The 17,981-nt window shown below is 33.8% G+C and overlaps 1 protein-coding gene across 5 annotated transcripts in view; it reads right to left on the minus strand.

Moving 5' to 3' along the window:
- USP15 (ubiquitin specific peptidase 15) overlaps window positions 1-17,981 on the minus strand; it is a 107,573-nt gene that overhangs the window by 68,737 nt on the left and 20,855 nt on the right. For 4 of the 5 annotated variants that reach the window (XM_024576441.3, XM_024576442.3, XM_024576440.3 and 1 more), the window contains exons 2-3: window positions 16,035-16,162; window positions 12,960-13,090 (exon numbers count right to left, since the gene is read on the minus strand). In XM_024576441.3, coding sequence (XP_024432209.1) covers window positions 12,960-13,090; window positions 16,035-16,162 — 259 coding nt within the window. Of the gene's footprint in view, window positions 1-1,507; window positions 5,996-12,959; window positions 13,091-16,034; window positions 16,163-17,981 lie in introns of those variants that run through there. The other variant, XM_053921225.2, reaches the window with a different exon arrangement.

A 17,981-nucleotide genomic window follows, 5' to 3' on the forward strand; every position in this document is an offset into this window, starting at 1 on the left:
CTTTTACTTTAGGGAAATTGTTTAAGCTCAAAAAATTCAAATTTAGTTTATTTAGCATTTAATGTCCAACTCAACACAATTTTTATGATGCTTTGTCATACATATTCTCCTATTTCACTTCTAAAACAGGTTAACAGCCTGTAGCTCTCCTTCTATTAACTTAATTCATTTCACAAATCAGTATGTAAATCACCTCTTAACTAATGTAATGTTTTATCTCTTATGCTCATTTATTTTGAAGTTAAGAATGTAGCAAAAGATATTGCTTGTAGCTATATTTAAGTAGAAAAACTAGGAATCAAGTATTACCATCAATCAAAAATTTCTCCTCTAAGACTCAATAACTGAGTAGCAATCCTAAAATAATATTATATTAAGATAGCTACTCATCATTGATAAGTTGCTACAAACTTATAAGTTGCTAAATTGATAAAAACGACAGGCCTCATTTTTATGGGGAAAAATGAAATGAACAACAGGTCAGGTAATGAAATAAAGAAATGGGATAAAATAACAAAAATATGAAAATCCCACATAATGATTTATACTAAGGTATACAAAATATTTTTAAGACAATTTTCATAACACTAACAGATATGTTCCTGAAAAATACCTGATCATTTAACTGTCAGAAAGTCATTGTAAACAGTGAAAAAAAACCCATCAGGATTTCAAAATCTACACTTTATTGGTATCAGAATTTTTCCATTTTTTCTTCTTTCTAGCAGTATCTTACATTGCTAAAACACTCATCATCACTACTTAGAATACTAACATATTTATTATATTACTACTTCTAAAAAGTATTAAAAAGCTGTTGTTTTAGAGGAAATACCTTTGCTCTCCAACTATTTCCATTTGAAATGGCCATATTATATGAATGAGTGAAGCTTGAATACAATGGCACCATAGCACAGAAAATAATTATCATATTTATGTATTAGTGTTATGGCTTTATTTAATTATTTGTTTATATATAACACCTCCTTTATTTGTTTACATAGTCTTCTATGTTCATTAAAAATGTCTGCACTGAAAAAAATCATTTAAAATAATGGCTATGAAGACTAACAGAAAGAAATAGGCTTACACAAATAGGAAATAAAGTTATATTTACCTATTATTATAACCATTAAAATAATATATTTGAAATTCAAGACTGAAGGTGAATATTCAAATAGTTATGTTTCAGAATTAGAGGTGACAGTTAAAATGTTCTTTGTAAGTGAATTATAATGTTATATTGCTATAAATTAGGATCAAGCACAAGATGAAATAGCTCCCTGTCCAAAATATAAGACTTATGGCTATATAAAAATATTTCCATTAATTCAAGGCCTGCATTCCAAATGCCTATTTCTCCTCTTTTGGAAATAGAAAGGATTTTTAAAATAAACCTGTTACCCTACAACAATTTAGTAACACTAGGTCTAATGGACACATTTACTATTTTTGAGGAATTAGCTACATTCATTTTTGCAGCACTTACGAAGCATCTATACTTAGTGCTGGGCATAACAGGTGCATTAGACCTAGGCTCTGGAGTCAGAGTGAGAGCACCTAGTGGTAAAGACAGAAAAGCAGAGAAGTATAACACAAAGATGAAATAATAGTTTTTAATACAAAACAAATCGTACATATTATTTTCTATCCACAAATATTACAGGATGTGTTTTATTTTTCAAAAGCAAGGACTGAAACATAACCATAATAGCATCATCACAACCAAAATAACTCAATTGAACCTCCTAATATAAAATATCTAGTCAATGTTCAAATTGTCTCTGCTGTCTCATTTTAATATATTGTTTCAATCAGGAAATAAAACCTACACATTACAAATAACAGATAAAGTCATTTAAATAGAGAACTGAGCAGTTGACCATCCACCTCTATATTTTTGCAATTTTTATTAAGGCTACTTCATAGATGATGAGGTACATTCTAAAGAGGATGCGAATGGTATCTAGTTACTTCTTTTTTTGTGATGTCGGTAGGCATAAATTAATCAGTGCACAGATCAAGGTGGGCAAAATAAACTCAATCTGACTCATCATCTGTTTTTTTAAAAATAACATTTTACTGGAACACAGGACACCCATTCATTTATGTATGGTTTATGGCTGCTTTTGCACCCCAAACAGTAGAGATGAGTACTTTCCATAAAGACTATTTTGGCCCACAAAGCTGAATATATTTCTCCCCTTACAGAAAAAAGTTTGGTGACTCCTCTGGCCATTAATTCATTAGGTCTTTTTAAATTCTGCTCAGTAACATTTTGTAATTTTCAGTGTAGAAAACTGTTTTTGTTGGTTTATTCCTAAGTATTTTGATCTGTTATAAACATTACTTCAAAATTCAACTTTATTTGCTGGTTATATCCACCTATCTTGCTAAACTTAATTCTAATTGTGTATCAGTACAACTTTTAAAATTTTCAACACATAAAATTATGTCTCCTAGACCATTACAATTTTATTTCTTTTTCAACCCTTATTTATTTTAGTTCATTTCATGCATTACCATATTGGCTAAAACTTCTAATACAGTTACCCTTGTCTTGTGCCTGATCTGAGGGTGAGCTTTGAATATTTTTGTCAATAAGTGTATCTGCATAGTTTCTACTCCTAGTTTTTGATTTCTAAGAGTTAAAAAAAATCATACATGAATACTGAGTTTTATCAAGTGATTTTTTTTCTGCATTTATTGAGGTTATTTTCCTTCTCTATTCAGCTGCTACCAAAATTATAAGTAATTTTCAAGGTTAAATCAAAATTGCACTTGAGCCCTGACCAGTGTGGTTCAGTGGGTTGAACGTTCTCCTGAAAAGCGAAAGGCTGATGGTTAGATTCCTGGTCAGGCACATGCCTGGGTTGTGCGCCCATCCCTTATTGGGGAGCGTGCAGGAGACGACCATTGGATGTTTGTCCCACACATCGATGTTTCTCTCCCTCCCTTCCCCTCTCTCTCTAAATAAATAAAAAGCAAATATAAAAAATAAACAGCCTCTGAAAAATGCAGTTTAGCCATTTATTGTCCTTTTTACTTATTGTTTGATTTGGCTTGCTAAATTGTCTCTAAATTAAGCATCTATGTTCATGAGTAAGAGTAGCCAGTAATTTTTTTTGTAATGCCCTTAAAGGTTTTGTGTCATGTTTAAGCTAGCCACAAAATAAGCTCGGAAGCTTTCTATTTTCTGAAAGAGAATAGGATTGGTAGGCTTCTTCCTTAAATATTTAGTAGGATATACTAATGAAACCTTCTGGACCTGCATTTTTCTTTGTGGGAAGATTTTCATTTAATAATTTTATTTCTTTAACCACTAAGTGCCATTTAGTTTTGTATTTCTCACTGTTTCAACATTAAGTTGTATTTTTGTAGAAATTTGTCCATTTCAGATAAATTTTCAAATTATTGCATAAAGTTGTTCAAAACATAATCTTTTAAAAAAATCTCTAGGCTCTGCTTTGGTGGCCCCTTTTCATTACTAATATAGGTTATCTGTGCCTATTCTCTTTTTATTTTTGATCAGGCTTGATAGGAGTCATCTTTATTTTATTGGTTTCATTTCACTGTTTTTATCATGAGTAAACTTTGTTAATTTAGTGTATTTTTTTTTCAATTTCATTAGTGTCTACTATACATTATTCTTTCTTGACTAGGTTTAATTTCCTGATTTTCAGACTTTCTTCTTTTCCAATATATGCATTTAAGCTATATAAAGTTCCTTCTAAGAATGGCTTTAGTCACCCTTTTATGTTGTATTGTTATTCTTTTTCGGTTGAAAATATTAGACAATTTTAGAATAAAAAAGAAATTTGTCTTCCGCACTAAGTGCTATGCAGTCATCAAGTCATGAGTTAATCACGCTCATATCAGCTTCCAAGCTCACTCATGGGGTTGCTGGCAGGCCTCAGTTCCTCTCCAGCTGTTGTCAGAGACTTCACTTCCTCATCATGCGGGTCTATAGGCTGCCTGCATGGCACATTGTTTCACTCAGGGTGACTGACCCAAGAGACAGTAAAAAAGCATTCCTGAAGTTAGAACTACCTGTATAAACTAATCTCAGAACTGACATACTATCTCACTTCTGCCATATTTTACTAGTCACACAGACCAACCGTGGTCCAATGTGGGAGGTTAGAATAGTGTGAATACCATATGGTGGTGATCACTGCAGAGTATCTTTGCAGCTGGCTATCACAGTCCACTCTCATCCCATTATAACACCAACTCAAATTTCAGAAACTTGTCATCGATATCTAATCCAGATGTAGACAAAGATCCTTGGAGGTAGTTCCTTAAGCATCTTGAGTACAGTTCCCCTTAATCTATAGGCATGTGGACTAAGTTATAAGTTTTCTGTCCCCATATACCCAGGATAAAATGATGGGACATGCAGAAGAGAATTTTTTATATATTCCTGTAAAGAGGGGGGAAAAGAGGAGGTACAAAGGAGTCAGTGGCCTACAGCAATTCTGAAATCCACCTTGGCAAATACTGAAAAGATCCTTCAGTAGGACTCACTTTTAACAGTAGGTTCTGCTTTCTGGGTCATGTCTTTTTCATGAAAAGCTAATACATACTTGCAGTTGAGTAAATTCTTTGTCTGATTTCTGTTTGTAGAAGTCTGGGAGGTCAAAAGCCTCTTTCATTTTACATTGTCTCTGCAGTTCAAGATGGCAGTGGCTCTTGAAAACATTGTAGGTCTCCAGTGGCTCACTTTGGAGTTCACTGCATTAGACAAAAGTCACACACACAGATGTCCTCTAGGTAAGTCCTCCCTACCTGGGGTTTATGCTGAAGAGCACAAAGCCTTTAAGCTTCTTACAAGCCTTATTTTTCTTAGAAGCCTGAATGTTGAGACATGGGTGAAATATACTCTAAAATTCTGTTTTTTTTCTTCTATCAATCATGCAGCCCAGTTTATTCCATAAATAAAATGCAAGATGGGAGAAGAGGTGGGAAAGAAGCTGTAGAATAAAACAGACTTAAAAGGTATTTATATATATTTACCAATACTAAGTACCTTCATCATTAGCAATTTTTTAAAATTAAATGTATTGAGGTGACACTGGCTAATAATACTATGTAAGTTTCAAGTGTACAATTGTAATACCTAATCTGTATACTGCATTGTGTGCTCACCATCCACAGTTTAGTCTCCCTCTATCATCATATAGTTCACCCCCTTCTCCCCTTTCTTCTCCCCCACCCCGCTTCTCCTCTGGTAACCTTCATATTGTTGTATGTGCCCATAAGTTTGTTTTGCTCATTTGTTGCTTTCTTTTGTAAAAAAAATAAATGACATAAAGATTTATTCAAGGGTCTTACAAACTGAGAAAACAGCTACACAAAAACCCAGAAGTGTTCTGAAGAAGAAAGAAAAGTTAAGAGTTCTTATAGTGAAAAGTACATTCTAAAGAAATTATCATTCTTGCAGTCTTAGGTCTAGGGTTGGTCCAGGATGATTATCAAGTCAGATATCAGGAGGTCTGATCATGTCCAGTGGTCTAGATAATAGATGCCAGAGGGGTGTCAGGTGGCCTGGATACCTGAGTCTTTCTGAGGGTAATCAGAAGGTTATTTGAAGGTTGGTTTATATCCAGATATATAGCTAAGCATTGATGCAGGATAGCTGTATGCACTGCGACAAATCACTCAACCTTTGTGAACCACAGTCTTCTCATCCAATGACATGCTCAAAGGTGACCAGAGCAGGCCTTAACTTGGAGAACTCAGGTGAGGTGTTGTCTCTTGCTCAGTTTAACATCCCACATATGAGTGAAATCATATGTGCCTTGTCCTTTTCTGTCTGACTTATTTTGCTTAGCATGATACTCTCAAGATCCATCCATGTTGTCACGAATGGCAGTATTTCATCCTTTTGTATGGCTGAGTAGTATTCCATTGAATATCTGTACCACAACTTCTTTATCTAATCATCCATCAAAGGACTTAGGTTGTTTCCATGTCTTGGTTACTGTGAATAATGCTGCAATGAACAGAGAGGGGTACATATATCTTTACGAATATGTTTTCAAATATTTCAGGTAGATACCCAGAAGCAGAATTGCTGGGTCATCTGGTACCTCTATTCTTAATTTTTTGAGGAATCTTCATACTGTTTCCATAGTGGCTACATCAGTTTACATTCCCACCAGCAGTGTGTGAGTGTCCCTTTTTCTCTATATTCTCCTTAACTCTTGTTATTTTTTGTCTTATTGATAATAGCCATTCTAACAGGTATGAGATGGCATCACATCTTTAAAAAATTTTTTATTTATTTACTTTTAGAGAGAAGGGAAGGAAGGGGGAAAGAGAGGGAAAGAAACAGCAATGTGTCACAGATACATCAATCGGTTGCCTCTCACACGCCCCCAACCAGGGACATGGCCTACAACCCAGGCATGTACCCTGACCAGGAATCAAACCAGCCACCTTTTGGTTGGCAGGACAACGCTCAATCCACTGAGCCACTCCAGTCAGTTCCACACTATGGTTTTCATTTGCACTTCCCTTTTAGCTAGTGAAGTTTAGCATCTTTTCAACTTCACAAGATAAAGGGGAAAGGCCTTTTGTTTGAATAGAGTTGTGAGTCACCATCACTAACTTTTCTGAGTTTTTTTTTTAAGATTTTATTAATTTATTTTTAGAGAGAAGGGAAGGGAGGGAGAAGGAGTGAGAGAAACATCAATGTGTGGTTGCCTCTTGTGCACACCTACTGGGGACCTGGCCTACAGTCAGTCCAGGCATGTGCCCTGACTGGAAATCGAATCAGTGACCCTTTGGTTTGCAGGCCAGCACTCAATTCACTGAGTTACACCAGCCAGGGATGCCTTTTCTGAGGTCTTAACAATGAGTTTTATAATCACACCTAGGCTTCATCTTTAGATCATACTTTCCTGAAAGTGACTTGAGTTTGATCTTTGCTCAGAGAACTTTTTAGTTTTAGCAGTCTGTCTTCTGGAGAGGCTAGAAATCTTCAAAACTAGGAAGTCTTTGCTCCTTTTTTATTTAACAGTCCTTTCTTTAGCTTCTCTCTCTCTTCTGACATTTGAGTATAGCAGCAAAAGAGGAAACCAGGCAGTACTTTCAACATTTGGCACACTGTTCAGTTCGTTAGATATATTTTTTTTACCTTTCAATTTACTACAATTATCATGTTGCTAAATGTTCTGCCACCTTATAACAGAGACTACTTTCTTCTAGGTTTTAATAAGACTTGTCTCACTTTCTTTCAAGTCCTCATTGGCAGCTTCCTCAAATTCTGCAATTCTACTATCAATTTATTCAAGGTTCTTTAGGTTTTCATTAATACTCTTTTAAGTTCTAATGGCTTTTATCCACTGCCCAGTTCCAAAACCACCATCACATTCCAAGCTATATAGGCAGCACACTACTTCTACTTACCAAAATCTGTATTACCTATCTACTGCTGCATAATTATCCCCAAACTTAGTGGCTTCACAAAGCATACACGTCACATAGTTTCTCAGGTCAAGAATCTGGAGCAGCTTAGCTGGCTTGTTCTGGCTTGGAGTTTCTCGTGAGATTATTGTCAAGCTGTGTGTGGGCTGGGGCTTCAATTATTTGGAAGCTCGAATGAGACAGGAGGATTCACTTCCAAGGTCATTCATGATTGTTGGCAGGCCTCTGTTGCCCTCTTGTCCAGTGATCTCATTTCCTTACCATATGAGGCCCTCCACAGGCTGAATATGCAGATGAATTTTCCATATTGAGAAATGAGAGAGAGCATGAGGGTATGTGCACCCACGATGTAAGCTGAGGTGTCTTTTATAATCTTTTCTTTTTAAATAAGGTATAACTGACATAAAATATTGTTAGTTTCAAGTGTACAACATAGATTCAATATTTGTATATATTGCAAAATGATAATCACAATAATTCTAGTTAATATCTGTCACCATGCAGTTACAAAATTTTTTCTTGTGATGAGAACTTTGAAGATCTACTCTCTCAGCAACTTTCAAATATGAAATGCAGTATTTTTAACTATAGTTACCATACTGTACACTACTACATCCCCATGACTTTTTTTATAACTGGAAGTCCATTTCTTTTTATCCCCTTCACTCTAAAAATCTAATCTTGGCAGTGATATGCCATAACATCTGCTACATGTTACTGGCTACACAGACCAATATGATGCCAAGACCTTGGTACAGTGTTAAAGGGAACTACCCAAGGATGTGGATATGAGGAAGATAGGAGGCAGAGATCACTGGGGGTCATCTTGGAGACCACAGTATTAGCTTATATGCTAATATTGTTGTGTACTTAAACTTTATATATATTTTCATCCCTGTAAGAAATTATTACTATTTTAAACAGGCTGCCTTAAGATTTATTCACAATATGTACTTTTATCAGTCTATATTTTTCCTGTGTCTCCAAGCTTCCATATGAAGTAGTTTTCCTTCCATTCTGCAGACTGTTTTGTATTTCCTTTAATTCAGGTCTCCTGGTAACAAATTCTATCAATTTATCTATCTAAAAATGGCTTTTTCTAAAGGATCTTTTTTTAGTCATAGAATTCTAGGTTACCAGTTATTTTTTCTCAGCGTGTTGAAAATTTTTTGCTTTCACCTCTCTGGAGAAATCATTTCTTTGTCATATCCTCACTTTGAAGGTAATATTCAATATATCTTTTTGCTGGCTACTACAGAAATTCTTTTTCTCCTCACTGAATTTATTGGGGTGACACTGTTTACTAAAATTACACAGGTTTCAGGTGCACAATCCTACAATACATCATCTGTGTAATGTACTGTGTGTTCATCACTCCAAGTCTCCTGTCCATCACCTTTAATCCCCCCCACCCTCTTCCACCTCTCCCGTTCCCCCCAGGAATCACCACACTGTTGTCCATGTCCACAAGTTTTTTCGCTTTTCTTTCTTTTTTGCTCAATCTCTCCACCTCTTGCCATCTAGCCACTTTTCTGACAGAAATATCTTTTTACCTTTGCTGGCTACGGCTATGTTTGTATTTACTGGCTGTGGTTTTATGTGTATTTTTTTCAGCTTGGGATTCACAGAATTTGAGTCTTTAGCATGATAACTTTCATTTGTTTTGGAAAATTCTCAGCTATTATTACCTCCAAGATTACTTCCACCCCATTCTTTACTCTCCTCCTAAGAGTTCACTTACATGTATGTTAAACTTATTCACCGTATTCCACAGGTCCCTTTGCCTTTTTAAATATTTTCCATTCTTTAGTCTCTCTAAGCTTTAGTCTGTATATTTTACACTGATATTATCATTTACTTTACAAATTCTGTCTTTGGTTCTGTTTAATTTAGAATTTTACCAAACGTTGTCCTTAATTGTTAATTTTTTCACATCATTCAGTTTTAGAATTGCACTTGGTTCCTAACAGTTATGTCCTTCTTTTCAACTCTGTCTTTTATATTTTTGAACGTAATATGCATAGCATTTTAAAGTCTCTGTCTGATAACTCCAGTATCTGGATTCTTTTTTTTTTTCTATAAGCATGGTTTTATTTATTTTATTTTTATTTTTAAAATTTTTATTGTTATTCAATTACAGTTGTATGCCTTTTCTCCCCATCCCCCCACCCAACCCCAGCCGAACCCACCTCCCTCCCCCACCTCCACCCTCCCCCTTGATTTTGTCCAAGTGTCCTTTATAGTAGTTCCCGTAATCCCCTCTCCTCACTGTCCCCTCCCCACTCCCCCCTGGCTATTGTTAGATTATTCTTAACTCCAATGTCTCTGGTTATATTTTGTTTGCTTTTTTCTTTTGTTGATTATGTTCCAGTTAAAGGTGAGATCATATGGTATTTGTCCCTCACTGTCTGGCTTATTTCACTTAGCATAATGCTCTCCAGTTCCATCCATGCTGTTGCAAAGGGTATAAGCTCCTTCTTTCTCTCTGCTGCATAGAATTCCATTGTGTAAATATACCATAGTGAGGCCACTGTGGAAAACAGTATGGAATTTCCTCAGAAAACTAAAAATGAAACTGCCCTTTGACCCAACAATTCCACTGCTGGGATTATACCCTAAGAACCCTGAAACACCAATCCAAAAGAACCTATGCACCCCAATGTTCATAGCAGCACAATTTACAACAGCCAAGTACTGGAAGCAACCTAAGTGCCCATCAGCAAATGAGTGGATCCAAAATCTATGGTATATTTACACAATGGAACATTATCTGGATTCTTATGGGTCTGTTTCTGTTGTCTACAGTTTCTCTTGGATTTTAATTGTATTTTCTTCTCATTTGTCTGTTCTTTTTAAAAAACTGAATGTATGACATTAGAAATGAAACATTTTAGAGATGATTTGAAGCCCAGGAAGATAATTAACTTGTTTCTGTATAACAGCGAGAGGTATTACCACCCTAGATTCCAATTAGAGACTAGTAAAAGTCAAAGCTGGGCTTCAGACCCAGTCTGAAAGCCAGTCTATTCTTTAATTAGTTCCACCAGCATCAGAGTCATGAGGGACATAGTATAAATGGAAATTCCCAGAATTACTGATTTAATTTTGGAGGAACATTTTAATGAAAATTCCAGGTAATTTAATGCATGCTAAAGTTTGAAAATTACTTAACAGGTTGAGTAAATTTTAACTACTTAAAAAAAAAAAAATGTATAATCTCCTAGCAGACTTGTTAAGACTTTTTTCTTTCTACCTGTGTGAAGCTTTCATGATTTTTTCTCTTTTTTGCTTAACTTTGCTTATCAGACACAGATCTCAAGAAATGCTAATAAAACCTATTTGAAAACGTAATGCCAATGAAGTTGTTGGTCGATCTATTTACCATTAATAATAATTTGTAATATAGTATGCTACATTTATTTAGGAAAAAAATATATCATTCAGGTTAAAAGTAATACAGTTTAAAACATTTGAAGAAGATATTTCAGACACAGATTTTCCTTTACCCCAGAAATGAAGTTCTTCTATACAGTTTTACAGCTAATTAGTTTATCCTTCAAATGTTCAAACACTCAATTCTCCAGCAATATAGATAAAACTATAGGCCTTTTTATACATGTAAGGCTAGCATTCCTAAAAGAGAGGAATACTAATTTTGAAATGACTACAAGAAAAGGCTGAGTGAAATTAAGGAAGTAAACTAAATCAAAGGCACATTCTACTTAGAAAACAACATTCAATCCTAACCTAGGCATAAATACACAAATACAAATAAAAATAGTTAATATAGCAATTTTGTAGCAGCAGTTCCAAATAAATCCAAATATGGTTTGGTCTACCAGAAGTTTATACCTATATGTTATATAATTCATCTTTTTAATTGTTTCTGTGTAGGGGGAAAACCCCAAATAACTATGCTCAGAGACTCTGGTTCTCCCAACTTTTCCCTTTACTCTTCTCCTCACCCAAATACATCATCAAACACTTGTGTAATGTTGGCAGATCTACTTAAGCATTTGGTATTCTATTGCAGTATCTTCACTTTCATAAATGACTTTTTAGATCCAAAAAGTAAAGAAAATCATTCCTTTTAAATTCTTCTAGACTATAATTGTAAAGCTTTAAACTAAAGAATTACAAAGATATCTGTATTTTCAAGTTTTTTAAAAAGTTATGCTGCAATATTTTTCTTCAAGTTTTAGTTTCTTTCTTATTTTCTATTTGTTTCATAAAAAAAGCAGTGCTGCCTTGGCCAGTGTGGCTCAGTTGGTTGGAACCTTGTCCCATATACCAAAAGGTTGGGGGTTAGATTCCCGGTTAGGGTGCATACCTAGGTTGCTGGTTCAATCCCTGGTAGGAGCACGTATAAGAAGCAATCAATGATGTTTCTCTCTTACATCAATGTTGCTCACTCTCTCCTCCTTCCTCTCTCTAAAATCTATATATATATATATATATATATATATATATATATATATAAAAGTAGTGCTACACAGTGGTTAAGAAAACAGTCAGGCTGCCTTAATTTGTAAACTTATGTGACTTTCTAAAAGGCCCTGAACCTCTCTACTTCCCTCATTTCCTCTTCTATAAAATGGAGACAATAATACTAATCTCATATGGTTTTCTGTGAGAATTAATTTAGTTAATAATGTATACAGTAGTCCCCTATTATCCAAGGGGGAAACATTCCAGGAACCCCCCCATGGACACGTGAAACCACTAATAGTACTGAACTTATATATACTATGTTTTTTCCCATACACATATACTGAAACAGACACGTGAATGTGATCTCTCTCTCTCTTAACTAATCTAATGACTTAAAAGGCTACGAATACTAAGTGAGTAACAGGCAGGCAGCAAATACAGCATGGATATGCTGAACAAATGGATGATTCACATCCCAGGCAGAATGGAGTGAGATAAAGTGAGATTTCAACATGCTATGTAGAATGGTATGCAACTTAAAACTTATGAATTGTTTAATTCTGGAATTTTTCCATTTAATATTTGTTTTTTTTTAAGATTTTGTTTATTTATTTTTAGATAGAGGGGAAGGGAGGGAGAAAGAGAGAGAGAGAGAAACATCAATGTGTGGTTGCCTCTCACACACCCCCACTGGGGACCTGGCCTGCAACCAAGGCATGTGCCCTGACTGGGAATCAAACCGGCAACTGTTTAGTTCACAGGTCGGTGCTCAATACACTGTGCCACACCAGTCAGAGCCCATTTAATATTTTTGGATCATGAATGACTGCGGATAACTGAAACCATGTAAAGTAAAATCATGAATAAGGAAGGACTACTTTTATATGCTTATAATAATGGATGGGACATAGTAATTCCTTTATATGTGTTAGCTGTTATACAGTGTACAGTACTTTGATAATCTTTTATCTCAAATATAATTGATAATCTTGATAATCTGTATCTCAAATATAATTGGCAATGCTTCAAAAGTCATTGAATTAACAATAAAATGTGAATTATTAAAACATGTTTAATCACTTATTTTTAATATGTACCTTTCGTGCTATTGGTTCCTGACCTTCCATCAATGTGTACCAGCTGACAAGTTTATTCCAGCCCTCAGTTGGCAATAGTATGTAATCCAATTCATCAATAAGATGCTCCTTAAGTGACTGGGCATCACCATCTACAAAGGAAAAAACAAATTCAATATATAAAAAGAAACAATGGAACATACCTCTAAATACTCTGGTTATATACATCACAAATTACTTAAACTCATGAATACTAATTTAAATATTTAAATAAGTTTTAGAGAAAGCTCTGAAAAGATTCACCTCTAACTCTATATATTCCAAATAAACTGTTGCTTTGAAAAATTACAGTGGTTAGCATTAGTCAAGGAAAAGAGTTTAAAAACATAATTTTTCTTGTATTAGGCTCTTAAAAATATAATAAAGTATAATTGTTGCCCAAGCAACCTTGAAAAAGAGTGTTTCCCAAATATTTTAAGTATCAGAGAACTCTGACATGGTAATAGTGGTCATTCCGGCATTAGCTGATGAAGGAAGCCCAAAACGAGTCAATATCCTGTATCACAATGACTCCAAAACACACGGAGCTGGAAACCATGATGGAAATCACAAAAGGACATCTTGTGAACCAACCCATTATTTCAGAAAGCCCATCATCTAGACTCCTTCCCAGAGCTAAAGTAGAAGTAGTTTTTCACATGTGGTTCTAATTCTATGATCCACTTTCAAAATGCTGTTCGAACTAAAAATTTAATACAGGGCAGGACAGAGATATTGAATTATACTATACTTACAATCACAGCCCTAATCTAAGATTCATTTATTATAATCTAGTCCTTCACTTCAATCCCAAAAGTACAGACACAGAAATAGCTTAAGTTAAGAAAACATAATAAAACATTAAGAAAACATAAAGGGGGTTTTCTCATTCTGAGAGAGTCTTATTATCAAACATGGTAAAACAAACTGTTTTTGGTAGCATTTCAATAATAAGACCATACTATTCTTATTAGATATAAAAATATAAATTAAGCAAGAAGCAGGAAAAATGCTGAAAGGATTAAGAGAAAGTTATTTATTCTATCTATGATAATCTGTGGTCACAGAACTATACTATACTTTGAGAAAACAGGTTTCGTCTATGGCAGAAATGGGAAATACCTGAATTTTATCATATGCACTTCAACAGTGGATTCAAATGAACCATTAAATTTTAAGCTCAGTTTTTTTAAAACCTTAGTTGTAATTTTTAAATTCTTGATGAAAACTAGTAATTTGCAACATATTTTTAGGATGTTCTGAAGGTGGAAGAAACTTAAATATTCTAATCCCCTGTATGGATAATGTACTATGACACATGATACAACAGAAAACCATGTTATCTCAATCATCAAAGCGATCCTATAAAATAGGTATCTCCATTTTAGATTAGACAATATATTCGGGGAAATTGAAAAACTTGCCCAAGATCATATATACAGAAAATTGCAGGTACAGAAAAAGATGTTATAGGAAATAAACCGTTATCTCAATTGATTTTTAAAACACTACTATGAAGTAAATATCTCCATTTTTATTAGTAAACAGATTCATGTATTGATTAACTTGCCCAAGGTTACACAGAAAATTACAGACTAAATTCAAACACAAATTGTTTTACTCTAACATCCATTATCTTTCACTGTAACAAAATGACTTGAAAAATAAAATAAAGTTTAAAATTAAGACTTCTATGCTCTTTTCCATAATAAGAGTTTGAGTGATTTTATTATACACCAGAATCTAAATAGTTATTTGTATCCAGTGGACAAAATAAATTATTTTAAGGGGGGGAAAACACCCCTAAGCTAAACACAGAATGGTTGGTATTTGCTACTTTTGTGTTTACAGATATACAAATAAACGGTACATATTTAAAATACAGTTTGATAAGTTTCGACATATTGATACCAGTGTGAAACCATCATTACTACTGAAATTATGAACACATCCATCACTTGCAGAGACATCCTTGTGGCCTTTTGTAATCTCTCCTTTCTGTCCATCCAGGTCCACCACCCTATTGCCAGAAAACCATTTATCTGTGTTTTGCAACTATAGATTATTTTGCATGTTTTACAATTTTATATGAAAATTCTTTCTGCTCTCTGTTACTATAGGCAAAACTGCAGTTTCCATATTCTTAGATATAAATAATATGTACTATTTTGTGTGGCTTCATTTATGCCGAATCATCATCTTGAGATCCACTCATGTTTTTATGCATTAATAGTTCATTCCTTTTAATTGGTGAGTAGGATTTCATTATATAGATACACTATAATTTGTTCATCCATTTGGCTGTTGATGGGCATTTTGGGTTGTTTCCAATTTTCTCTATTACAAACAACACTGCTATGAACATTCGTGTACAAGTTTTCATATGGATACATGCTTTCATTTTTCTTGGGTGAATGCCTAGGAGTAGAATGGCTGGTTCCTATGGTAAATATGTTCAGCTTTAGGAAACTGCCAGCCTATTTCATTCCCAGAAACAATGTATGAAAGTTCCACTTGCTCCACATCCTTATTAACACTTGGTATGGGTCAGTCTTTTAAATTTTAATCATTTTAATACATGTATAGTGGTACTTCACTGTGCTTTTAATCTTCATTTCTTTAATAACTAATGATATTGAATATCTTTGCATATGCTTTTTGAAAACTTCTCAGGTGAAGCCATCTGTTCAAATTCTTTGCCTACATTTTCCATTGGACTTTATTAATGCAAAGATCCAAGAATACGTACCAGTGCTCCCTAACATAAAGAAAAAATATCTTCTATCCATCAGAAAAAACAATATACAACACAACATTCCCCCTAAATAATAAGACAGTGCTTTCTAATTTACTTTCTTCACTTAAAGGTTTAAATAATAAACCTTTATTATTTACAATACTAATTTTGACAGAATAATCTGAGTTCACTGGGTCAAATCTATAATACAAAGAAATTTCTAATTTATCAACATTAACACTTTCTATATGACATACAGTGACTATAACATATTGAAATGAACACATTACAACTTCACTGAAAGAATGTTCAAATAATACCTTTGAGAAGTCCAGAGTTATCAATGGGTCCAGGATATACATTTTGATCTCCCATCTGGTATTTGTCCCAACTGTCAAAGCCAACATATTTTTTCCACTGTTTGAACCAGCGACTATCAACCAGGTACCTAAAAAAAAGAAAATCAGAAGCTATAGAACAGCACAGAAGCTATTTCTGATATTTCATTTCATATTAAAGTAGTTGACTACTTCAAAGAGAATAATATCAATGTCACAATATTTGAAAGGAAAATATTTCACTTGTATAAGGTATTATTTCTATAAATATCTGCTACTAGAAGACAGGTAGTAACATACACATTTTTAAAAATTACTTAATAGTACTTTTAAAATATGCAAGTAATAGCTCTTCATTAAAATATCTGCCAACTGAACAAAAATTCCAAAGGTAATCATAAAAATCAAAACAAATTTTAAAATGCAATATGATAAAATGTAAAGAAATAAGAAAAATGGTTCTTTTGCAAAAAAGTTACAAATACAGTATATTAATTTATATTTTACTTTATCTTTTTTGGAGTAAGAAAAGCAATTATTAAAGGTTTGCAAGAGTGATTATAATAATTACCATTAAAGTTTTTAAAAATAAAATTTAAAAATAATTAGCTTCCTTACCAAAAAATGTTAATAGCAACAATACTGTATCCAACTGTTTCTCATACAGTAGTAAATCTACTAGGACAAGCATTTTTGATTTGATTTTAAAAGTGTTTACACCAAGCATTTTAAGCATTAATGAAACAATATTCATATTATTTTCATATACTAGGTTTAGTTTCTCATCAGATGACCAGTGACAGAAAATGTAAAACAATGGTTCTTTAGCGAAGAGAACATTAAAAAATCATAAATGTAAAGAACTTTAGTCCCAGCTGGTGTGGCTCAGTGGACTGAGTAGCCGCCTGTGGACCAAAGGGTCACTGGTTGATTCCCAATCAGGGCGCACACTGGGGTTGCAGGCCAGGTCCTGATTAGGGATGTGCAAGAGGCAACTGATTGATGTTTCTCTCACACATCAATGTTTCTTCCCCCCTTTCTCCTTCCTTTCCCCTCTCACTAAAAACAAAGATATAAAAATCTTAAAAAAAAAAAAGAACTTTATAAATTTCATTTATTCCAAATAAATTACATCTACTATGAAATACTACTTTGTTACTAGTTCAAAATTATTTTAATTCTTTTCCAGAAACATTTCCCCATACTGAACCAGGTTTAATCACAAAGTCAAAAGTAAAGGTTAATAAGATGTGTAGGGCCCATGTGTATAATAACACAGGTAACCAAGGTTTTAGATCATCATTCTGATGTTTCTGTGCTCACTACATACAGCACTATAGGAATAATGCTACAATTATGTCTGAAAGTCTCTGAAGCAAATACATCAACCTAACAAAACCCCCAGTTCTTACAGAATATTCATTAACCATTTAATTCCCTAAAAGTGGATATGGCAGAATTTCTATTCCTGAGTACTCCAGACCCATTATTATGGTTATGGAACTGAAAGCCCTCAAATCGTAAAATTTGAGATTTATGAGGAAAAAAGATTTGAGAGACTAAGTCATAAGAAAACCCTGTTTCTAAAATAAAATAGTTTGGACTAAAATGAGTTTATATGTTAAATTGATAATGAAAATTTTACTAGTTATATTTCACCCACCAAAAATGTTTTACTTTTTCCATTGCAATTTAGACAAACTATTCAGACATTTCATTTGCTTTCTTTGCAAATAAATATCATACTAAGTAGCCTTTCCCCTATTTCATTCATCTTCTTTTCTATCACTGTTTCCATTTCATACTCTTAATTACTTTTAACCCTGATATTTTTTAGGGCAAATTCCCCCTGCTTGTTTGTGTTGCAAATTGTCTTAACTATCTTTGTCCATTTGCTCTTACACATGAATTTTAGAAACAGTGTATCAA

Source organism: Desmodus rotundus, chromosome 3, assembly GCF_022682495.2.
Source record: "Desmodus rotundus isolate HL8 chromosome 3, HLdesRot8A.1, whole genome shotgun sequence".
NCBI lineage: Eukaryota > Metazoa > Chordata > Mammalia > Chiroptera > Phyllostomidae > Desmodus > Desmodus rotundus.